General features: G+C 40.7%; 2 protein-coding genes across 3 annotated transcripts; both read right to left on the bottom strand.

The window, feature by feature from the left end:
- Window positions 1-10750: 10750 nt before the first annotated feature.
- On the bottom strand, window positions 10751-14870 carry si:dkey-30k22.5 (lecithin retinol acyltransferase family protein). Of its 2 annotated transcripts, none has more exons than XM_010891604.3 (2): window positions 14097-14870; window positions 10751-12139 (listed from the first exon to the last, which is right to left on the bottom strand). In XM_010891604.3, the coding sequence occupies exons 1-2, from the start codon at window positions 14598-14600 to the stop codon at window positions 11984-11986; spliced, it is 660 nt and encodes a 219-aa protein (XP_010889906.1). In that variant the 5' UTR covers window positions 14601-14870; the 3' UTR covers window positions 10751-11983. The 2 variants fall into 2 exon arrangements, with proteins under 2 accessions (XP_010889906.1, XP_019899199.1); XM_020043640.2 differs by having other exon boundaries at window positions 14085-14870.
- Window positions 14871-15891: 1021 nt separating this feature from the next.
- lrata (lecithin retinol acyltransferase a) lies at window positions 15892-17538 on the bottom strand. Its single transcript, XM_010891605.3, is given in 3 exon segments — window positions 15892-16293; window positions 16953-17327; window positions 17329-17538. Coding segments are annotated over 3 exon segments (672 nt in total). The 5' UTR covers window positions 17497-17538; the 3' UTR covers window positions 15892-16164.
- Window positions 17539-25153: the final 7615 nt, after the last annotated feature.

The raw sequence follows: 25153 nt of genomic DNA on the forward strand, positions 1-25153 counted from the left end.
TATTCGTTTTGTTTAGCAGGTTTATTTAATAAAAACCATTGAAAAGAAAATTGGGATCAGGGTGGAATTTGGCCTCTTTGGACATGGACATTTACCAGTAAATATTATAAAAATAGTTATTCAATTCTAGTACTTTCATTCAAAAAGAGTAATTCAAAATGGTTATAACATATTTGGGGCAAACATTTAAAGTTAGTATCCCCTAATGCAATGACTCTCCCAAAATGTTTGAAACTACATAGGTTATAGTTTGCTTGAAAACCCAAAAGCCAAAGATTCCTGATTTTAATAATGTGTTCTCTTAAGCTATTTTAAGGTCAATAACACATTTGATTAATTTATCCATCAACCAAGATACCTTTCCAATGGAATGGAGGTCAGCTGTGTTACCCCGATTTTCAATTCTGGAGATGGTTTTTGATCAATAATAATTTCAAAGGCTATAGAGAGGGTTGTTGCTGAGCAATTGACTGATCACCTGACTACTACTGATTTCTTATTATGCAATCTGGCGGTAGAAGTAATCGTTCTGCTGAGTCAGAGGTGCATTCCCTTTCAGTTGGTCTTTTCAGAATGATGCAAATGGGGTCCGCACTCTGTAGATGTGTAGATGTCCGTGGATCTTAAGTTCCTTGTCTATAAAACCACATTGCTCCTGGTTTTAGAGTTAGCTAAACGTGTGTACGCCCTCCATGCGTTATTAGTACAACTCTCTTGCACTGAATTAGGAACTATTGGAGAATGCTAATGAAGTGACTTGTAACAAACAGCGAGGGCTGGCTCACAAAAGAACACAACGAGAAATATCCCAAAAATGTACCAAGGGAGCCTTTGCCCGAGGGAACACTCACAACGTTCGTTAGGCAACAGGGTTATAGATTTGTACCGATGAACGTTGGCCAAAATCCACAAAGCACTCTGGTAGTACAGGGCATTCACCCTCCCATGTTTTGACCGGCACTTGTGAACAACAGAAATGCACAGATTGTTGGAGTGAGAGGAACCACCTAATTACTTCATCAGTGGACTCTGAATATCCTGACCAGAAGAGCATGGTCCCTGACCAGATTAAATGTTGTCCCAGGATGTAGTATTTCTATGCCCACTGCACAGGCACTATTTACTTCCCTGTAAAACAGCTTTCTGCCAATGTAATGGATGGGTTGTGTCTTTCCTTCCAAGTCTGTCCCCACCCCGGTATTGAAAACATCAATCTGGACCGTCATCGCTCTTCTAAAGTCAGGCGTGGCCAAGACCGTTCCAGATGAACAGGGCATCCATCAAGTTGTGGAATACATCTTCTGCCTTTGCTGATAAGACCACATGGGGCTGAGTCTTTTTGATCAGCTACGGTTTGGATAGTTAGGAATTAATCTGAGGTAAAAGCTGGTAACCTTGACGCGTCCCGTTTGGCTTTGGCTCTAAGACAGTTGGTCACAAATGCATAGATACAGTATAACCTCCTCAATGAGGTTCTGTTTGTGTTATTACACGTTTTCTGGCTCTTATGTTGTCAACTTCAGGACGCCTGCCTGCACCCTCATTCTGTTTAATATTTCGGATGATTTTGGGACATCAAAATCGTATTGTAGTGTGGATGTTAAAAGTGAGATGTGCCATTTTGTTTTGATATTATATATGTTTCATGAAAACAACATACTTAGACTTAAGCTTTTAATAGACAGATAAATTCCTGTTACTTATGAAATTGATTTTGACACACATCTTCAGAGGGCATGTTTCCTCAGTGGAGTGACAGGGGCCCGATTCAACATTAATCTAATGGTTCGATTCAGCTCTATAATATTAAACAAACATGCCACGTTTCTAGTGAAATCATATCTCCATGTTCTCTGTTCAATCTCTCCATTAGCTCCACATCTTGGTGTAAAATAGGCCAAATCTACCAGTAGCTTGACTGTTTACACTGTTTACTCACTCCCATCCTTATCATTTTGCATTTTGCTCTGAAAAGTGGCTCCATGGACCGGTACAGATGTGACTGGTGAGGCTGCATGGCTCCTCAGAAGGCTTCTGACAGGAAACGTAATAATCAAAATGACAATGAAAGTTCGTGTAACAAAGGGAAACCATCAAGTTGATTCATATCCGGCCTTAACCATTTCTAATTCCGTTGGCACCGTTCTGGACCGCATGGACACAGCCTCTGAAGTTGGTTACAGTATGCCATCCCTCATGCTTGATGCCATAGGATAGCCAAAGCCCTTGTTGCTAATACAGAGGTGGTTAAAAAATATGGGAATGATAGGAGAAATGGGGGCATGCTTAGAGCTTTCCTGGTTTTGTAGAATGCTTGCACGCTCCCCAAGGCAATATGACATGTATTAGCCCTTAGCCCATTCTCCCCAACTGGCGTGCACACTACTCAAACGAGTGCTGAGGGTTGTTGACCTCGTTTTAAAATGAATGTCAACTCGTGAGCAAGAACCCCCATTTACTCATTTGAAATTGAAGAAATTCCCAAAGGCTTTCAAAGTCGTAGCTTTGGGAGGGGATTACAACCCTCCAAATAAAGAGGTCGGAGGACACCTGAACAAGCCAGCCCTGACCATTGTAATATATATAGGTTTCTAAAACCGCTGTCACATTACAGAAATGTACAGATTGACTGCAAGGACAGTTCTAATCTGCCCATTAAGGCCAGGCCAGCCAGGCAGACACTGCAAACCAGCCAGGCAGACACTGCAAACCAGCCAGGCAGACAACCGCAAACCAGCCAGGCACACACTGCAAACCAGCCAGATGGACACTGCAAACCAGCCAGCCAATGCCCACAAAATAATGTCACCAATGATTCCATGTACAGTATTTTAGCCACAATCGACAAGACCAGGCCTTTTCTTTACCCCCATTACAGAAAACCCTATTCTCTCACTTGTCAGATTTACTATCTAAGCAAATGTTTGTATAATATCACATATAACGTGGATGTCTCAAACATTTCTATGTATTAACACTGGCCATATAAACATTACGAAATTATTTTCTGAAAAAACACCGGGATTCCTGTCTGAATGGGATTAATGCTATTGTCACATGCCATGCCAGTGAGCTCCAAGTCTCTCTCTCTCCCAGTTTGATCACGGACACCTGTTTTGTTGTTTATGGGACTCACCTGTTTCCCTAATCACTGTGCCTATTTAAGTTTCTCATTTCCTAAGGTGTCTTGTCGGTCTTTGTTTGGCTCATGTCATTTGCAACATTTGTTCTGTCTTGTCCTGATGTTTAGTGTTTCTTTTGGTTTAGTTCTGGTTCTTTTATTTGATGTCCTCCGTTCTTTCTGTGCGTGTTACAGCTGTTGATCAACAACTTAGATGGCTATAAAAGGATCTGTCTACTATTTAAATGTACTCCTTTTGATCATTATCAATGTATTTAGCGTACTTACATGGTGATGAATGTAGAAAAAAGTTTGACATTAAGTACATTAAAGGTTTTGAATATGTTTCATGTTAATTCAATTTGGGCTGCTGGTGTCCTAGCGATTAGAGCGTCTCATTAATAACCAAACGGTTGATAGATGGAATCCCTAAGCAGGCTAGGGAATGTGAATCTATTATTCTACCCCGAGCAAACCTTTTAACCGTATTTGCTCCTCTGGAAACCAGTGTCCCTAACACCTTTCCAATTTAGTGTGGTTAGGTTAAAGGTGGAAGTCAAATTACAATTGAACCATGTATTAAATTGATGACAAGGTGAATTTAATTTAATATATAGATTTTGAATTACAGTTTTTTTCTCTTCCTTGCCAAGAGCATATAGATTAGCTACATTTACTCTATATCCTTATGTTATTACTCTACACAACCCTGTTCCTGGAAAGCTACCATCCCTCCCATAGTTTTTTGTGACAGTATTGCAGAAGGCCTGGTTTGTTGATTATACTGTAGCTCTGAAAAAAGCAGTTAAAGCAAGATGTTCAGTCAGCCTTTCTGGAGCCATAGCCATAAGCTGTCCGTCAGTAATACACAGCAATATACAATGTCTTTCCCTCAGAAAAAAAAGGGCGAAAGCAATGGCCACAGAATAGTAATCCATTATTGATTCCCCTCCCACAGAGACGGTAATTAAGTTCCATCCATGGCTGAAATGGCTGAAGCATACCTAAATACCCTCAATGGCCTTCATGAGGCAGCCTGCCCGTTTGCCAGCAAGCACGAAATTCATCACTGTCTAAGAACTGGCGAACATCAATATTCCCAACACCACAGTAGCTCGGGTGTCAGGCGCTCTTAATCATAATCTAGTCCATTAAATTGCACAATGCCCCAATGTTACCTGTTCATTCCAGTGCCGCTTCCCTCTGTCCGCCACCATTAATAAAGCTGTCATTTATCATCTCCTAACTAATGCCGGTGAACTAGTGGGGACAAAGTAGTTTTGCGTCTTCATCCAGTATTATCTCTGCTGCCAAACCCTACTAGCCTTAGTGTCAGCTGATTTAGGTTTTCATGCCCACTCCTTGTCACTCGCTGTCATGTCAAACGCGACAATGACAGCAAAAAGCACACACTGAGCTGGGACCTGGCTAAAATGGTCTCCCAGGGAACTGCTGGTACAATTTGAACAGGTTGCAAATCAGGCTTGTTTGCCCTATTGTTATCTTCTGCCAGTGATATAGGCTTAATATAGCCTATCGTACACATGCAGGCAGCTGTATGAATATTGTGCCAAAAACCATGAGGCTTGTCTCCAAAGCCTTTTCCAATGACATTTATGACCCTACCTTTTTGAAGAGTCTTTGAGATAGCTCGACATCCCCCCCCCCCCCACCATTGCCTTTTGTGATCGAAAGCTTGCAGTTGTCACATTTACATTTTAGTAATTGAGCGGAAGTTCTTATCCAGAGCAACTTACACTCCGTACAGATATTTTAGGAAAGCTAGTTGGGATATCCACACAGTAAGTAGTACTTTAAGTACATCCAAGTATATCCAACTTTACCCCATGTTGTTTTTATATTTTTTGATTCCTTCTAGCAATGTCTTTGCTGACAGCTACTTCATTCAGTTCCTTATTAAGATCTACATACTGTTACACCGAGCTCTTTTAAGATTAAACTGTCAGTCACTCTGGATTAGTGTGTCTGCTAAATGGCTCGATGTGAAATGTTAATGTAATGTATTGCTTTAAATATTGCTTAAAATATGTGACCGCTTTCATTTAATTTCTAATAGCCTTTTCCGCTGCTTCTCATGCGGCCCAGTGACATTGACATGTACACCTACAATAATGCTCTTGTGACCAGCTTAATATCATCTTAGAGAATATCGGCAACATGTCACGTCAGCTTTTCTGACGGCGACTAGAGCTAATAACACCAAAGCAATATGGATTGAGAGCTTTTGCGTTCAAACATAATGAAGCATTCCAAGTATTGTCTTTTCATATGGCCGAGTCTAGATGAAAGTGTGTTTTGGAGGGTTATGTCGTGTTTAGCGACTGCAGTTCCATCTCTACTCTGTGAATCTAAATTGAATCACCCTAACAGTGTAACTTCTATCATCATCGGGGGAGAATAGTGTGGCCCATTTGCATTCACAACATGATGAACGGGCTCCATCACTAGCGTACCCGCACTATCCACTGTGTGTGTAATCAGTTTACCCTAAATTACCACACACATGCCTTCTCATGGCCGGCGCTAATGAGCCGTGTGCTGTCTGCCAACCTTTTCTCATCCCCAAAATGTCTCACAATTACTGCCACTGTGGCCACGCTGGCGATTACCCGTCGCTTTTTAATAAAGACAGCAGGCTGCACTGCCTCCAATTTGAAACGTTCAGACAGTTGGACCAGTCCATCATGCAGGACTGTAGAGAACACGAAAGCGGGAATTGGATGGTAACAAAGGTTGTCACTGGTCTTGTCACTTTTCTCTGAACTCTGCTTCTTTCTCAATTAGAGTGTAGGCAATCCGCGTTGCTTGTTGTTTGAGGGCAAGGAAATGACCAGTTGGAAGTATGACAACCATACAGTCGACTGTCAGCAAGGTGTCATGGATGACGTAGAACTTGTTACGTAGGTCAATGTTGCAACACCTTACACATGTTCCCTCAACTTATTTTACCTCTGCCCTATGTTCCCTCAGTACAATGTTCCCTCAGCCTAAATGTTCCTATCAGCCCTATGTTCCCTCAGTACTATGTACTTTCAGCCTAAATATTCATATCAGCCCTATGATTACTCTTACCTCTGTTCTCTCAGTACTATACTTACTCAGTTCTATGTTCCCCTAAACCCTGTTACTTGTCCCAATGTTTACTCATCCCTATGTTTGCTCATCCCTATGTTTTTGGCCATATGTTTACTCATCCATACGTTAACTCATCCCTATGTTTACTCATTCTTATGTTTTACTTGTCCCTATTTTTCCTCATCCCTATGTTTGCTCATCCTAGAGGCCCCCAGCCAGGACCTGACAACATGTTTTGATTAAATGTCTCAAACTTCCTAACTTTTGGGTTAGCTACAAATTTAAACTGCACTTTAATGTAATGTGTGACGTTCTCAGGTAACCAAGGGTAGGGTTTATCTTGAGTGTGCCATAGAACTGATACAAATTGGTATGTGCATTGCCCCACTACAGTTGTGTACTAATAAATGTCCCTTAGATGTTGTATAGCAACTTAAATTACTTGAGGCTTTAATTTTAGGTAAAACAAATCATAACTTTACAAAGAAGTACAGATAATGTCAGGGGATGATACATAAAACTGAAAAAAAGGCTTCTTCCAATGTGGCTTCATCCATTTGAATACTGTAGCTTAAAACCATCTGAATTTGTGCCTTTGTATTATGTGAAAACTGAAATTGGAGGAAACTAGAAGAGAAGGTCAGATGTTGATGTTGAGGGAGATGTATTTACAAACTAAGCTTCTGTAAAGGTGGAACTGAAGCTTTGAAAACGTCTAGCTGAATAATTACTTTTTGTAATTAGTTTTTGTTTACACTTGATAGTACCTGCTCAGATCTTTGTTAACTCACTGAGACTATTAGTCTTTCAACTCTGTAAAAAGCTCCTAACAAGCTATAATAATGTAATACAAAATCATTGGCCAAGTGTACTGTAGTTCAAAGAAGGTCAGTGTGATTTTAAACAAAATCTTGCATTGCCTGTCTCATAAACAAATATGTCAACAACATTGAGATCACCAGAGGCATATGGTTGTTTGGACATAGAGACTGTCATAAAGAACACAAGTCACCTTTCCACAATAGCGTCTATTAAATTGGGAGCGATGCGTGACAGGATTCCTTTCATCATTCGCTCCTTGGCCTTCACTCAGCTTCACCGCATTGGGGCTAAAGCCTCATCCATCTCTAATGGGTCAGGAGGCTATTTAAGGACGACTCCCAAAAATCAACCCCATCAATCACATTTGAGGTTACTCGTAAAGATTAGCAAAGAAAAACTATTATATAAAATATTACATAAAATATTACTTTTTTGTAGAACTTTCATCATCTCATCATTGGACATTTTTATTATTTAACAGTTTTTTTCTTAATTGCTTGAGCACATTTTGTCCAGAAAGAATTCACTTTTTCAAAACAGTTAACAAAACTTTAAACACCGTTGGCCAAAATTACAAATTGAATTTGTAAAATGGACCATTACTCTCAAAGCATGATATACACAAAATCAACTACCTGCATCAAAACATAAAACTTGTTTTCTCATACAAAAATATTACATCAATCTTTACATAATGGCCCAATAAAGATTTACTGCAACTATCAAAATACCCAACATTGTTAACCCTCTTATGTCTTTTTTTGTCGATCCTATAATCGTAGTATGTACCATAAAATGCATGTGTATTATCACAGCATGGGCTGTGTGTTTCCTCAGCACCACTGGTTGCTTTTCCACTGTTCATAGACCCTGTTAGGGCTCAGCTTCTCAATGAAAGATATCAGCTTCTCAATGAGAGAGATATCAGCTTCTCAATGAGAGATATCAGCTTCTCAATGAGAGGGATATTAGCTCCTCAATGTGAGAGATATCAGCTCCTCAATGAGAGAGATATCAGCTTCCCAATGAGAGAGAGATATCAGATTCTCAATGAGGGAGAGATATCAGCTTCCCAATGAGAGAGAGATATCAGCTTCTCAATGAGGGAGAGATATCAGCTTCCCAATGAGAGAGATATCAGCTTCCCAATGAGAGAGAGATATCAGATTCTCAATGAGGGAGAGATATCAGCTTCCCAATGAGAGAGATATCAGCTTCTCAATAAGAGAGATATCAGCTTCTCAATGAGAGAGATATCCGCTTCTTTATAAGAGAAGTTTAAGTACTTTTACTAAAAAGTATGTTTACAGCTCATCCTCTGGTCAAAGATAGTGGCCTGTGGTTAACTTTGTGTTGCCGTTTCCCAACAAGGTGGAATTATGGTAAAAGTATTACCTTTAAAAGAAACCTAGTTAGTTTTAAAGGTAAACCTTGCTAGCTTTAAAAGCAAAGCAAGTAACCTTAATTTGTTCTATTGCCAAAAGAGTACAGTTGTGTGTCTTGAAATATACCAGGTTTTCAGGGCATGAAGACTTGTAATGCCTTCTCTGGGTCTAGTATTCAAATTTAAAGAGCAAAGAGTTATTGCATTTGCGCTGCAATAACTAGGTTTTCCGTTTCCAGGGAGTAGTTGCATAGCATGTCCTGACACGCAGGAGGTGTTCGGAAACGTAACCGAATAGATTCAGTCTCTCATGGGATATTGGGTTCAAGCGAACCAATAACAGAACGTCTTTCATTCACATTTCAGTCACGTTACGGCTGAAGACCTTCAACAAACTCTGATTTCTACGAACCCTTGGGACTGGCCATGACATTCGCGCATGTAGGTGATTCAAGAAAAACAAATTAGATTGTAGATTTAATTAGTGTTGCTTCTCTAATCCATAAGAGAATTAGGCAATCGTGATTGCACCACTTGACTGCTAATGACCTCGGCTAGGGTTTCCGGTATAAACAGTGACAACAGACTTCCGAATCGGGCTATCATAAAGCATTCAGATGACTATTTACATATTGAATGCGTCAACTGCTGTTTGGGTATTGAACCGTGAGGCCACTCAGTTGAACATTATAATGGCAGGCTAACCCCTCACTGCTTGCTTAATGGAGTATACCACACAGACCCCACAGGGCCACGAAACTGATTGTTCCAACTCTAATCTGCTACTTTGTAGTCAGCCTATCCCTTCTTCCTGTGTTGTATTACAGGGAGTGCCAGGGAAAGGAGATAGGCAGGCAGAGTGGATAATGGAGAGTGATTAAGTGTGTGAGGGAGAGTTATGGGCAGGGAGGAAAACCAGAAGGGAGGACAAGAGAGAAAAGAGGAGCAAGAGAGAGGGACAGAGATAGGGAGAGGGTGGGTGGGAGGGAGGGAGGGAGGGCACGGGAGAGAGTGGTGGAGAGACGTTCGTTGGGTGGAACGTTTTCCGCCTCAGTTTTATTCCGTTGGTGGCTTTCATTAGGAAGTGAGGTGGGCAAGCTACCACCAAGAGCATTGTCCCTGGTGATTGAGCGTTAAACTGACAGATACTTGGGTGTTTATCTCTATATACTGTGTGCGAGTCAGCTCATTTGGTGGGCACCTACCTTTGCACCTTATCTCTCTGTTTATGTAACACCACTTGTAGTGTCATATATATTTCTGTATGTAAGTATTGTCAGTTACTGTCTCATTTACCGGTGTCATTTATTGTACTGACCTCATGCTTATCGACCCCCACTTTGTATATTTAGACGGGTGACAAATGAAAGGAAAGAAACATAGCAAATGCAGATTCTTCCATGCAGGTGTACTACATGATATAATTAAGGAATTAACATCCTATCATGCTCTGTGGTGTGTATAAAAATACGGTACTGGTCCAGTTTGACCTCAATTTGAGATCAATGATGGCAAGAGGAAAGGATTTAAGTGTTAGACAGTGCTCTCCTCCACCATCATCAAAAGACCATCGAGGGCATATCTTTATAGACATGGAGTTCAATCTTTCAGTAGAGTTCCGAAGACTCGTAGAATCGGTGCCAATGCATATTGAAGCTGGTCTGTGACACTTTATGTAGACGTTTCTTGTAATTTGTCACCCGTCTGTAGTTTCTTTTGAGTACTCTTGTACAAAACGGTGTACTTTTTTGTGGTCTCCCTATGTTATTACACACTGAAGTTCTAGCCAGGAAATCTCATTGGTCAACACATATGAGGGCACATTTACCAGGAAATCACATTGTTCAACATGTGTGAGGGCACATTTACCAGGAAATCACATTGTTCGACATGTGTGAGGGCACATTTACCAGGAAATCACATTGGTCATCATGTGTGAGGGCACATTTACCAGGAAATCACATTGGTCAACACGTGTGAGGGCACATTTACGAGGAAATCATATTGGTCAAGCCGAGGGTTCAAAGCTGTCACCTTTGCACGCACCCAAGCAGCCTGCTCTTACAATTGAAGCCAGTATGTGCAAAATAAATTGAATTGGAGAGGCTATTGGACTCAATACAATGTGGAATTTGAAATATATTATGTAAGGATTTTGTTAGAGATGCTCCTTTAAATGTCTCTAAAACGCATAATACCTCACTATGCACCAAAGTCTGGTGTCTACTGTAATAGCTGACAATACAAAATTCCATGTAAAACAATCTCAATCTTTTGTCTCCCAAAGTATTTCAAATACTTTTGTAATGAATGTTTAATCATCCTTAAAAGGTAATGTTTACATGTACATTATATCATTAGTTAAATCAACAATGCCAAATGATTTGTTCTGAAATGACCCTTGTATAGTGAATTATTTAATGGTTTGTTATTCATTCTAAATATGCCAGTTGGAGAAAAGGATGGGAAGAATTATGCACACTGAGAAAACATTTCTCCTTCTGCAACGGTACAGTTTCAGTCATGCTTTTGAGGCTGTAGCTACAAACAATTTTAGCCAAGAATGTAGCATATTTCTAGAACTTTTCATAGGTTAAGACCTGTCTCCCCATGTATTCCAAAATAGTGCTATTCATTCAGATGCATGATTTACTTACAATGCCATCTACTTACAATGCCATCTAAATGATAAGTTGTATCATTTAAAATGTTCTGAAAGTAGCCTTATTCACTTATTTGAAAGCCGTAGATACATAGTTTAGTATTCACCCTGTCAGAGTTTGGCAGTAACATTTAAAAATAACCCTGTCTTTATTTAATTGTGGCTTTTTTCGGGTCCTTTACTCTCTGGCACTATTTATCTGGAAGGTTCTGCGCATGTCTGTATATTCTCCTCTGAGGCCTGCGTCTCTGCCTTATTTTTCTGAATTGCTGAGGTACAAATGATTCCAAAATAAATGAAAAGAAACAGTCAATTTCAACCAGCAATGGCTGGTGATGGTTTCTGCAGATGCTAGTGGCTAACAGACTAACACATGCTTCGCCTACCTCCTGAAGAGTATTCCTGATCTGTTGGACAGTTTGTTTGTTTTTTCATCATGGTGGCCATTCTTTGTCATCCACTGTAGCAGTACAATGCTTGCTGCTTTTTCTTTAGCCAGCTATGTTTTTGCTTTTTCTTTCTTTGCTTTTCACCCGGCCGTACCACTTAACAGTAGACCAGATCATGTCACAATATAAGAGCCTAAAAAACTACAACAAATAATTTTTGATCATGTAATTGATAATGGTATTATATACTGCCCAAACAATATCTTTACAGTATTGTACACAGTTAATATCAGATGTAAATATGTATACTGCTTTTTAAAATATCAAACCCTTTAAGCACAAAATACCTTAATAAATCAAGTCAAAACCACACTCAACACACATTCCCGACAGTGCTTTTTTTTGTTTGTTCATATGCAGTGATAATGCAGTGATGGCGGTAGCTGGACATCGTTTAAGCCTTCCATATTCTTCTGTCCAGTCAGTTGGATCTCGTAGGCCATTTTGTTTTATGATGCCATCCAGAGAGTGAAGGCGACCAGCAGGGTGGCTGCTGTGTTCAGCAGCGTTAAGGAGCCCAGGTATAACATGACACCCATTCCACACAGGGCAGTGAGGTAGGCATTCATTCGACTGCAGATGATCCTTCTCACTGCTGTACAGAACTAGAGGAGAGAGGATGAATCAAGAGTAAGTCCCATATTGTTTTTTATCCACTGGGTTTCATTATAGCTTTGCTTGTGGGTGTTTTGATACAAAAGAAAATTTACATTTTAAGACCTTTCAACACAGGTAAAAGCAAGAGGTGATGTTTGCCTTTATTTGTGAAAGCATTTGTCTTCTTTTAATTGAATTGGAGCCTTTTGAATTGTAATAGTTCATCTTTATTTGACTATTAATTTTTTATGCATTTATAACTTTTGAAAGAAGCTCTGGCCCAGAAGAAGCATCCTCATCATGCTAATGCCATACAGTGAACATGCAACAATTTGTGAGACAGAATTTAACAAACCGCAACCAAGTGGACAAATGATCACTGTTTTAATGAACAGCCGCAGCCATTCAGAGACGTGTGGAAACATTTGAAATCCGACACACATTAAGTATGTCAATTTGCGTACGAACAAAGGCTGGACATGTTCCATTGTTGCCTGAACACTAGATGGTGCTGTTTACCACTGCACTGTGGTCCGACTAAACTTTGGAACGTCCTAATTCCCCCCCCATTCTAACGATGTGTCCACTGGTACGTTTATTTATCATATCACTGACAGTGTTCATTAGTCTCTCCAGCCACTGCGCTTAAATCAGAAAGAATGTCCCGGGGCCTAATATCCATCTATCCACTGTAGGGCCTTATCATGTGACCTTTTCAGATGTACAGCCTCTCATCATACTTCTCATCAGTGTTCAATATTCCTGCCTTTACTGTTCTGGGCCAGGTTCCGATAGAAACACCGCGATTCAAACTGACCTGAGTTATTTTATTTTTCATGCCAGAGGTTGCATGTCTCTTCTAGCCATTTGACCTTTACATTTTTGTCATTTTGCCCCTATCTAGAGTAAGTTATAGGAGCAATTTGCTTTAAGAGCTTTTCACCTTGGGGCCCAAACCATTTGGCCATATTCTGTGAATGCTCCTGTAAGTAGCTGGAGATAAGTGTCTTCTAGATGTAGGACATTAAACCATGATCAGTTAAAACGATGAACTGGGTGATTTACTGCTATACTGGAACAAATCAGCCAACTGTCTGTGATGTGAATGACGATTCTGACCTACTTCAATGTAAGCCCAAGTAAACAAGAGACATTGTAACCATTATCACTCTAAAAGAGTTGACCAACTAAGCCATAGTGTCTAACACGGTCAGTCAGTCTGGAACAAAACTCGACCTAGAGGAAACTGACACGTGAGCTCAACTTCACAACAAAACAGTCCCAGTCACATCCACTGAAATACCTGCAAGATATCATACACACTTCCTGTGGCTGTTTTCTTCGAGAAAATATTCATGTACATGTGACTTGTGACATCCTGTGACCGGATAAATAGAGACCCTTTTGTGTTTTCAATCACATGTAAAAGGGGATTTTCAGAAGGGATTTTCAGGGAAGGGAGCGAAAACGGTTTTCCACTAAACTGTTGATGTGTAGCTAATACGTTTAGGTTATATCTCAGGGAATGTACTGTACACATAAATCATTAGATTTTGCTTCGCCAGGGTTTCTTATTGGTAGCGTTTCCCTTTAATATGGCTCAATGTTAAACAAAGCATCAGTATATTGCTCAATCTGATAGCATCCCAAATATAGTACCACGTTCTTCCATTTCATGTACTGCAATGCTGTTGTTGGCTAAACCTCCCCTTGGGTACCCCCAGCTATTCCCAAGATCTATTCCGGCAGACGTGTATAAAAGGGAGTCAAGCGTGCTGGAACTGTAATAGGTCGAACAAATTGAATTTTTGGGGCCACTCGAGTCGTGCTGTCTAAAACAACACCCTCCTTCACTGGATGTTGAGACAGTGCCCCCGGAGGTGAACGGTTTCTCCTGTAAAATCACAACCGACACATCAATCCCGTACCGCCACTCGAAAGCAAAGGACGAACCCCATACTCCACCTGGTAGGTCTGGTAGCTGATGGCGACGCCGTAACGACAGTACATGACATAATGCTCGCAGTTGTACCACAGCAGGCTGTAGTCGCACGGGCCGACGAGTTTCTCGGCTCTCCTGGCCACCTCGTCCCCGCCCAGGGGGGGCCGGCTGCACAGCCCGTCCGTGCGGTTGACCAGGATCTCCGAGCCGTACGCAAAGTCCCCCAACGTGTCCACCCTGACACTCGCCGCCTTGGTGACCACCCCTAGAATCAGGCGGTTGTTGGTCACCATCTTCGCAACGGCTTCTGCGTTCTTCGTGAACACCGGAAGGATGTCCGGGATGAAGTGGGCCACCCGGTTGTTGCCCAGGTAGATGCCGAAATGGGTGAAGAGGGTTCTGGGAACCTCCAGGAGGTCACCGCGTTTGTACGAGGACAGGTCGTAGTCGGTGCTTTTGTTTTTGTCCTCGTCGTCCATTTTGGAAGTGACAAAAAAGAGGCTGAGGAGTTGGAGGAAGGGAATCATGCTGGCAGAACTGGGGTGAATGGTTAAACGGTCCGACACCTGCCGGTTTTATCAACGCTATGGTCTGGGTGGAGCCCCGACGGGGGGGATTAGAGATTTCTTCATTTTGCGGTGCAGAAGTAAAGGAGCTTTTCACTAATCGTGTGGTTTAAAATTAGACTTGATTTCACAACCGTGGGTTTAATTGGTGCAAGTGTTTGGCTTATGCTGCTTTCAGTGGCAAATATCAAACACAAATTCGAAAAGGTCAATAACATTTCTCAGTTTCAACATTTGATATGTTGTCTTTGTACTGTTTTCAATTAAATATAGGGATAAATTATTTGCACATCAATGCATTCTGTTTTTGTTAGCATTTTATGACCTCATTCCCACCTTTTTTGTAAACGGGGTTGTATAAAATGTTCTTGAGTCTGAATAAAGAGTCAAGGTAGGTTTTACAATGCTCGTTCATCCTCGATATGTTGGAGAGTGTGAAAAGAATGCATAGTCCTTACTCAAGTCCAGGGAGTGTTAATTAAAGATATTTTGTCAGTTGGATTGAGATGAATAAATATTTGATTCAAGGGTATATTGGGGTTTTTATCTGATCAATGTTACATGTTAGACAACATCTTTTGTAAATCCTGAAGTTGCATTGTGAGTATTAACATGCACTGTGATTGAATGTACAACTATTGAAAACTTCTGGAAAATATTTTTTTAAATAATAATTAAGAGAAATGTGTGATTGTCCTGAAACCAGACCCCAAAAAACTAAATTTACACTTAAAACATATTTTTATTAAAACCTCTGATATTTACTAGGATTTTTAAAGAAAACAAAACTGCTCTAATGACATCCATAAAACAATCTTGTACATTAAGTGTATACTCTTAGAGTTTCAAATGGAATGTAGACATATTGAAAACTATACAAGCGTATAGCCATTGAAGAAGTGTATCCATTTACAGACAAGATTACATTGACTTACACAGTAAGCTAATAAAATGAAAATACACCTTGGCCAATCTTCAAAATTGGAGAGGGGGTACAAAAGATACTTCAGTCACAGTGAGAGCATATGACCTTCATAAATCCTTCTGAAGCCTGAATAATGCATTTATTCCTACAATGCATAATTGTTTTCCAATGCATTCCCCTTCCTTTTACTTAGGCTAGGATAGTGTTTCCCAATCTTGGTCCCCAGGACACAAATATAGCACTCACACACCTGATTCAAAGACTTGTACCTGATGACAGGTTGATTATGTCAATCAAGTGTGTGAGCGGTAGGGCAACATTTGAAACAGGTTTGTGAGTCCTAGGGAAAAAAAACTAAAACTTGTACCCCTTCGGGTCCAGGGATTAGGATTGGGAAACACTTGTGCTAGGAAATATTAAATTACGTGGTAGCTCTTGCTGTAACAATGGCATACGCTAGGCCACACCCAAGGTGTCTGAGTGGCGGGTGCATTAATTCCGTCTACAAGCACCACTGCAGATCGCCATCCCGAAAGGTTTCTGCTTGAAATGTCAGAATAGTGTTTAAAGATTCTAGCCGGCCATCCACAGAGTGAAAATTTATGTAAGATTATGGGGTAACGTAGTTGTAGGTGCCATGCCAAAGCAGAGAATGTAGATCGCTCCCAGAAGAACGCTGAGACAAACACTCCTTTGATCTCTGATGACTAATTTCAAGCCCTCACAGAACTGAAAAAGAAAAAACTGCAGTTAACACGCTTGTGGATTGATAGGCTTTTATGAACAAAATCTTTGTGCACATTCTATTTCGTTATAATTTTTATATACTTAAGAAAACCTTGAATGCAACACCACATGACAGCCATGATTCATACCAAAAGCCAAGGAATACCTATTTTCCACACTGAAGTCACTGTGTACAATAAATCAAGCTTCTTCTTATTCAAAATATATATATATATATATATAATATATATATATATATTATATATTAATATATAGTATATATAATTATATATATATATATATATATATATATATATATATAATATATATATATATATATATATATATATATACATTCAGGACAAAGTTGCTATATGATATACCTGTCCTGTATTATATTTATGCCACGTAGTCTCTAAAAAAGAAATAAAGCAAAGCCAAGTTTAATGAGCTGTCTGTAACACTGAGTGAACACAATGTTTCTAATTACATTAATTCATTAATTTCGTTATGGTATGTTAGATACTGTAAAACTGTGAATAATTGCAATTTATATCAGTGTTAATTCATATCAATATTAGGTAAAGTTTTATCAGAAATATCGCCTGTATTTAGTGATTATGCATAGCGTAATTGGATCGACAAACTAAGTAGCTAATTACCTTTTCTGTTTGCTGGCTTTTCGGTGATCCGTATCTGCAGTATGTAGCAAAATGTTCACAGTTATTCCATAATAAACTGTACGGGATGGCGCCTATGAGTTGTTCTGCCCTCTTTGCGACCTCTTCATTTGAGAGCAGTTGTTGCGTCTTAAACATTCTATCGATATGATTCACCAATATCTTGGAGCCATACGCGAAGTCTTCAACGGTATCCACGCGCACCGTGGCATACTTGTACAAGCAACCCAGAATGAGTCTCTTATTCGTGATAACTTTTTCGATGACCAACTTATCATTGGTTAGAACAGGCATTATATCTGGTATAAGGTGCGCAACTTTGTTTTCACCCAAGTAGATACCGAAGTGTGTTAAAAAAAGTTCTCGGCACCTCTAAAATGTCCCCTCGCCGAAAAGACAACGGCGCGTTACCGTTTATCGTGCGCTCTTTGCGCACGGATTCCTTTTCAGTCCATTTCAGTTCAAAAAGTTCGTAGTTGTTAAGAAGAGATAGCGTTTCAACGAGAAATGTCAACAAATCGAGCATGTTGAAAGTTTTCAGTCTGAAGTTGTCTGTAAGTCTGGGAGACTTGGGTTTATATGCTCAAGTGTATGAGGAGGGGACAGCCCATCACAAGCAGTCTGATTCACGAATTGGCCAAATGGCCATTACCCCACCATGACACACATTACGCACTTTTTTAAAGCCAAAACATAATGTGTGATTCAATAAATAATTTAATTATGGAACTTGGGTTGTAACTGTATAGGGTTTCCCCTTGCCCCCTTGCCAGGTTAGGGACTCAATCCAGCAAACGTTTCTGTTACTGGTCAGATGCTCTTAACCACTAGACTCCCCGCCACATCAGATATTTCACATGACTCTGTTAAGATTACATTTTGAAGGGATCCCCCTCATGACCTATTAGGAATATTCTGTGTTCTAATTAGATCTAGGCCCTCAAGGATCTTTTATTACATCAGTTGTATTCAAGGTAAATTAACCTTGTCTGCTCGGAGGCTCCCAGGCCCATAGTATTTTCAACATGTTCAGTGAGTCAAGGATGTCTTAAGCATGTTAGCCTCTCCATTTAGATTTTTTAAGCCATTTTTTAGATGCTTGTATCCAGAGTAACTTCCAATAAAAATGACGGTGAAGTGCCTTGCTTAAGGGCACTACGACATATTTTCATTGTCTGTTAAGGTATTTGTTTACTGCCTAATGCTCTTACTGCTAGGCTACCTGCCATCCCATTCATTGTCATTGATGTTCACTGAAACAGCTGATTTTGTTTAAGATGTACACTACTGTTCAAAAGTATGGGGTCTCTTACAAATGTCCTTGCTTTCCATGAAAGCATACATGAAATTAGTTGGAATGGGAAGTATAGAAAAATAAATAGGTAATATATTAATTGACAAGATTAGAAAAATATTTTTAATTGAAATAATAATTGTGTCCTTTAAACTTTTCTTTCTTTAGTGAATGCTTTTCACTTTCAGACCTTTGGCATTCTAGTTGTCAATTTGTCGAGGTAATCGGAAGAGATTTCATCCCATGCTTCCTGAAGCACCTCCCACATGTTGGTTTTGCTTGATGGGCACTTCTTATATATCATACAGTCAAGCTGCTCCCATATCAGCTCTATAGGGTTGAGATCCGATGACTGTGCTTGCCACTCCATTAAAGACAGAATACCAGCAGACTGCTTCCTCCCTAAATAGTTCTTACATAGTTTGGAGCTGTGCTTTGGGTCATTGTCCTGTTGTAGGAGGAAACTGGCTCCAATCAAGCGCCTGTCCGGTGTTTGTGTTCTTTTGCCCATCTTAAACTTTTCCAGAATCACGGAGTCAGCTCTTCACTGATGACGTTGAGACTTGTGTTTTGCAGGTAGGCCTATTATTTAATGAAGATACCAATTGAGGACCTGTGAGGTGTCTCTTTCTCAAACTAGACTCTCTAATGTATTTGTCCTCTTGCTCAGTTGCCAAGAGTTTGGGGATCTTCATCTACAGTACATAATATGACTGAAAGATTCAGATAATCTGGAGAAATCATTGTATGCAAGGGACAAGGCTAAAAAACAATATTGGATGGCCATGATCTTCGGGACTGCAATAAACTCAGACACAACAATACAACCACTCACATGTGAAACGAATAACAGTGAACATCTCCTAACAAGGGCACGTGTCAAGGTGTGAGTGGATTAGATGGTAAGGGAACATTCAGTTCTCGTAGTCAACGTGTTGGATGCGGGGAGAAATGCGCAGGAGTAAAGATCTGAGTGACTTTGACAAGGGCCACATTTCTATGGCCAGACGACGGGGTCAGAGCATCTCTGAAATGGCAGTGCTTGTGCGGTGCTCCCGGTCAGCAGTGGTGGGTTCCTACCGACAGTGGTCCGCGGAGGGACAAACCACCAACCGTCGACAGGGTGTTGGGCGCCCAAGGCTCAGCGATGCACGAGGGCAACGGAGGCTATCCCGTCTGGTCCGAACCAACAGAAGGTGTACTGTGACACAAGTCTCAGAAAAATGATGGGATGGTTATGGGGGGAATGTGTCCCAACACACAGTGCACTGCACCCTGCTGCGTTTGGGGCTGTGTGTAGCTGTTGACTGGTTAGTTAGCGTGCCCATGATGACCCCTGTGACCCCTGTGCACTAATCTAAAAGAGCCTAGAAAGGGCATGTGAGCTTTGGAAGAAGGTCGTCTGGTCCGATGAGTCCCATTTTCTTTTACGTCACGTGTACGGCCGTGTATGAGTGCGCCGTTTAGCTGGGGACGTGATGGCACCAGGATGCACTGTGGGAAGATGACAAGTCAGTGGAGGGTGATGCGCCTTTGTAGTGTTCTGCTGGGAAACCCCGGGTCCGGGCATTTATGTGGATGTAATTTTGACACGTGCCACCTACCTAAATATCGTTGCAGACCAGGTACACCCCTTGGCAATGGTATTCCCTGATGGCAGTGGCCTGTTTCAGCTGGATAATGGCACAAAGCACACATTCCCCAGATCTCAAACTGAAAGGTCTGGACTGTAGGCAGGCCAGTTTAGCACCCAGACTACTTTTACTACATTTGGTGCGTTATTAAATAAGAAATGCAATAAAGGAGACAAATGTTTTGGCTCATCAGTGTACATGTGTACAGGATTTGCATGTAAAGGTTCAAGCAAAAAGGATCACAAATGTATCTCTTTTTTGGAATTCACTGAAATATCCAGTTATGTGGTTACATTTTATGTGAAAGCTTCTCATTTATTAATTAGGTGTGCCGACACCTTTATGATCGGAACTGTACATTTAGAAGTGTTCAGGCGCGGAGTCAATAGAAACTATCATACAGTGTCCACAAGGGGACTGTCCAAAGCATCTGAATAAGCCAAAACTAGGACAACAAAAACTGGGTCAAATGAAACCCAATGTCTTATGTGAACTTGTGAACGTCTAACCTCCCTCTTATCAACAAAAATATTTGGGGTTGACAGTTTAGTTCTGACTGCCACTAACCATCACAACAATGCGTATGTGAAGTGGCCTCGTTGTCTTTGCTGCGGTCACATCTAGGTCAAGTCAAGGGCCTCAAACTCCCATTGACCCTTACTTACTGGTGTATTAATTTAACTTGGTTGAGTAACATCAATGGCTCAAGGTCCTTGTCCTCAAGGTTCCTTATTTACCTCCCTTCCATTTCTTGCCATTACTTTCACCCAATTACTCTTTCTCATCTCCACCTCAGTTATGTTATTATGTATGAATGTAATTCACACCATGTGGAGGTCAACATCAGAGCATGATGTTTGCGTGTATTGTATGTCAACCCAAATACGCAGTGCCCGTTACTTATGGAGAGCATTGAATGTTCATGTCAACACAACTGCTAGTTCTGGATGCTAGCTATGAGATCAGATCAGAATCTTCATCTGCACTGTGGAAAAGCTCTGCACACCTGCGTTGGCAATGATTAAATCCTGTTGTTCCATTTCATTGCACCAAGGAGCAGTATCTTCATCAGACACAAAAACCAGCAGAATTTGTCCAACATAGCTAATGTCAGCTAATCTAGCTCAGCCGGTCAAACTTATGAAATGAAAGAGAGTTAGGGGTCCAGCTAAACATTGCTTTACACAAAGTGAAATGTTACACGATTAGCTAGGTAGTTAGCTGCTATTGTTGAGTTAGTAACTTTGCTAGCTAAAGTGAGCTTTCACCAAACCGCTGCTTGCTGGCACCCATCTGTCATTATGTAAATTATGACCATTCATAGTCATTATTCATTATTGAATTTTAGGTGTCAATACGCTGATGCAAATATCACACAATTTCATTTGTTGTGATCTTTTTGCAAATCAGTACCTGATTGACACTTTTTGTTGATATGATGTTAAGCCTGGGCATATGATCTTATCTTGATAGTGCCTTGAGACATTTGGTGTTATAATAACCATGTCTACCAGTGCCTGCATTTTTCACTTCAGGGTGTCATACCATATTCAAATCTTACAGTGTGTGACCATGAACTGAACCAGGGTCACATTAAAATAAACCTTTTTCTGTGGAGATATTTCCTCCAGGTCAAATGACTTCATTGTGTGGGACCCCTGAATGTTCTGGTGGCAAAGTCACTGTCTGACTTTAGCTGCGTCCATGAGAGAACATTGTTCAAATCTGTCTCGTGGACGGGACCAGGGAGCGGAGGATTTGCTGCCTGAATTACAGACTGGTTGTTGGGACATTCGGGGGAAAAAACAACATTGGGTCCTGAAACCTTAGTCGAATCGTAGAAGGTACTTCTGGTAGGTAGTCAGTGTTGGCTTTGTTTTTGACCATTTAGGTTTGTGAAGGCAAATGAATGTCATTATTTTCTCTCTTTCCTCATGTTTGTTTGCATTTGAGGAAGAAAAAAAACACACCGCTGTCTTCTACATGTAAAGTATGAGTAAGCACCAAAATTCTTGAACTACGTGACTGAACAGCAGAATGCACATTTCGGGATCTCTCCCAGGGTCAATTTAAATTGCGCTATCTCAGTTTGACTAACTAATAAACAAAACGACGTCTTCATTGTTTACAAAAAGAGGTGATCTGTTTTTGCATGGTTATGCATAGTACGTGATTGAAACTGTCCAACACAGATCCCCCCCTCATTCACACTAAACACAACCCGGAGGGAGTGTCCGAGCCCTATCTTATCCTTTGGTCTCAAGCCCAGGAAACAAGTCTCCCTCCATCTTTCTTCCTGGCTTTAGTGGGAGGAGAGCGAGGCACAAGGATGTTTTCAATCTGGCGCCTCCCTCCGCAGTCTCAAAAGGGCAGTTCAACTAGAGTTTGTGTTAAGTTCACTGTTGTTGAGGTTTGGGGTCCGACAGTTCACTCCCAGGTCAGCAAGGACGCATATCTGTCTTGTTGCCAGTGATTTTGTAGGTTGGGTACCATAACAGAATAGGGTGGCTGACGTGAAGAGGCTGGCTGACGCGATATTTATCACCAATGTTAACAGCTAGGGCTACAGACGTAACTGTAAATTACTAGTGTAATTTGTTACTACTGTTGCTGGTGTTATTTATAAGTTATCCGCCGGTTTGCGTTGGCAAGAGAAAATGGAGGTGGGAATTGAAAAGTGATGTATGGCTTACATGTCTTACAAGAAATGTCACCTACCACTGATATAAACCCAGCTGTCAATTCCGTTATGGTGACACAGTGTTTGGATGGTTGGTGTAGATGCTCTACATACATTCATAGATGGTTAAGAATAGGGTTAGGTTTAAAATAAGTATAAGGATTAGGTTTATGGAAATGGTTTAAGTTAATAGATTTTGGGTGGGAGTTCATTTAAATGTTTTTGGTAGTGTAGTTTGGTCTGTAAAGCATGTTAATATGAGTGTCTATGGTCATAACTCTGTGTCCAATACTGTACAGTAGCCCTATTTTTTAAGATGCATTGCGGACTTGGGATATTACCCAATGTTTAGGCAAGCTGCTGAGAAAGAACTTGAAGTGTTTTTTTTCTAGAGAGAGACAGCATGAAGTTCAGCGTAGAGACTCACAGCATGGTAATACAACCCACAGACTGGCCTCAAAACATACTGCGGCCATATTATGAGTCCCTAAGGGGCTGTTTTGATGAAATGGTCATCTAGTAGTTCAAGCCCTCGGAGAAACAGCATTTTAAGTATGTGTTCTGAGAACATATTGCTCCTAGCACATAAAAGTTGATCTCCCTCTCTGAAAGTAAGTATGAAAAGACACAGGCCATTAGAATTGTTCTCCCTTGAGTGACATGCTGGACCACACCAAACTGTCAAATGGAATTGCTCCAAGCATTTTATTACGGTACAAGATCTATATTTCTTCTCTCTGTGAAATATATTCAGGGTTTTTTTTTTGCGTGGAAGTTTGTCCTCATCACTTCAAATGGCGCAGCTCAGAGAAATGTATTCATGCAGTCCAGTCAGTGATCCCACTCCTTTCGATTTCTCAACCCTCCAAACCCTTGAAATCGCTTGGGGGAAAAAGATTAGCAGTGGGGGGGCCAAGCATTTTGCTGAGTTTGACCTCTCGCCCTAATCGGTCTACGGATAAAGCTAATGCCTGACAACTCAATGACCAAGTTATTAAGACACAGTACTCCGTTGAATCAATTGTTTCCAGCCCTTATACTTTACGATCAAATACAAATGTGTGAGAACACGGAGGAACCTGACTCTTGGTTACATTATACCAAATGGTTCACGTATTTATACACTAATGTTGTTCTAAGGCTTTGTGGCCTAATGCTGTTTGGTTCTAGTGCTTCACTTTACATATAATATCTGTAGCCATAGTGTCATATAACATTGGAGCTGACAACATATCTAGAAGAATCACAATTGATCCACACTTATAATATTTGAATGGTTGTTTTGCAATGGCAGAATTCAATTCGTGTAATTGATTATTGGAAGCTCATTGATTGTGGACAGTGGAATGTGTCACAGCGCGTTCTTGTTGTGTCAGGAGCCATATAATGTCAGAAATGTTTTCTTGGAGGTCAGGCAGTGGGGTCATTCTTGTTTTCCACAGGAAAGGAGATGCATGTACATTTCGGCACAGAAATACCGAATTGTAAAGCAATGGTGAACCTCTCCCTCTTTATGCTTTGTTGCCGGATGTCTTGTGAGCTACAATTATCTGACGAAATAAAAGAACACTTGAACGGGCAGCGCTGAACGTGCTGCTTTGTCCGTGCGAGGTTTCAAGTGTAGACATTTGCGTGCGATGTGCGTAAGCAGGTTCAACCTTTTTGTGAGGAACAGCAAGGTACAGTCTCAGAATGTTTATTCATCTTTGTTTTTCTGGTTCATAAAAAAAGGCTTTTGTATGCTGTCGAGACAGAAGGCAGTTAAAGGTAGCACCATCCATGGAGATGCATATCATTACAATATTCCATGTCAATGTCTCACTGTCCAAAAATATTGTTTACCAAATGCCTTTTAATTACAGTTGCCCCTGTTGTAAAATGACACAAACAACATATTCAAACTTTCGAATAGCCCACTGTAAATATGAACGAAAACAGACAATAAACAACAGCTTCAACAAAAAATCTACTCATACAAGAAGTCATGAATAACAATACTGGGGAGGGGCCTGTGTGGATAAATGCATTCATCACACCACTAGTCCAACTTTGTGAAGATTCTGATAAAGAAGACATCTTGCTGTAAAGATCTGGCATTGCTGGGGTGCCATATTCAAAGGTCCCTGCTAACACCATGTTTTACTTAAAGTCAGGGAAATCGGTAAGAAGCTCCCTCTCTTCACATGGGAGACGTTTATTCTTTAAGAACCCCTTGTCGCCATGATTGAAAACCAACAGTTTGAAGTGGGCTGAATGGACGATTAGTGCTAAAATCTGCATCCACCAGTAGATGTCACCAGAGTCATTACACATGATACAGTTCTAGAGTTTTTCTTCTCCTTGCTACATTATAAACGTACAGTTATGTACAAACCTATTGTAACCCTTGATGGAGATGAGTAGAACATTCTACGTAGAATAAACAACACAGGTAAGGAGCTTTATTGCCATTGTATTCCCAACATGGGGAATACATTGCACTTAACAATGATTGAAGGGAATTAACCAAAATGGAGCATACTTTCCGCCCCTCTACCTCGTTTGAGCTCACAGACACCCAAGCCACCACAAACAG

The sequence above is a fragment of the Esox lucius genome, chromosome 25 (genome assembly GCF_011004845.1).
Source record: "Esox lucius isolate fEsoLuc1 chromosome 25, fEsoLuc1.pri, whole genome shotgun sequence".
Classification (NCBI taxonomy): domain Eukaryota; kingdom Metazoa; phylum Chordata; class Actinopteri; order Esociformes; family Esocidae; genus Esox; species Esox lucius.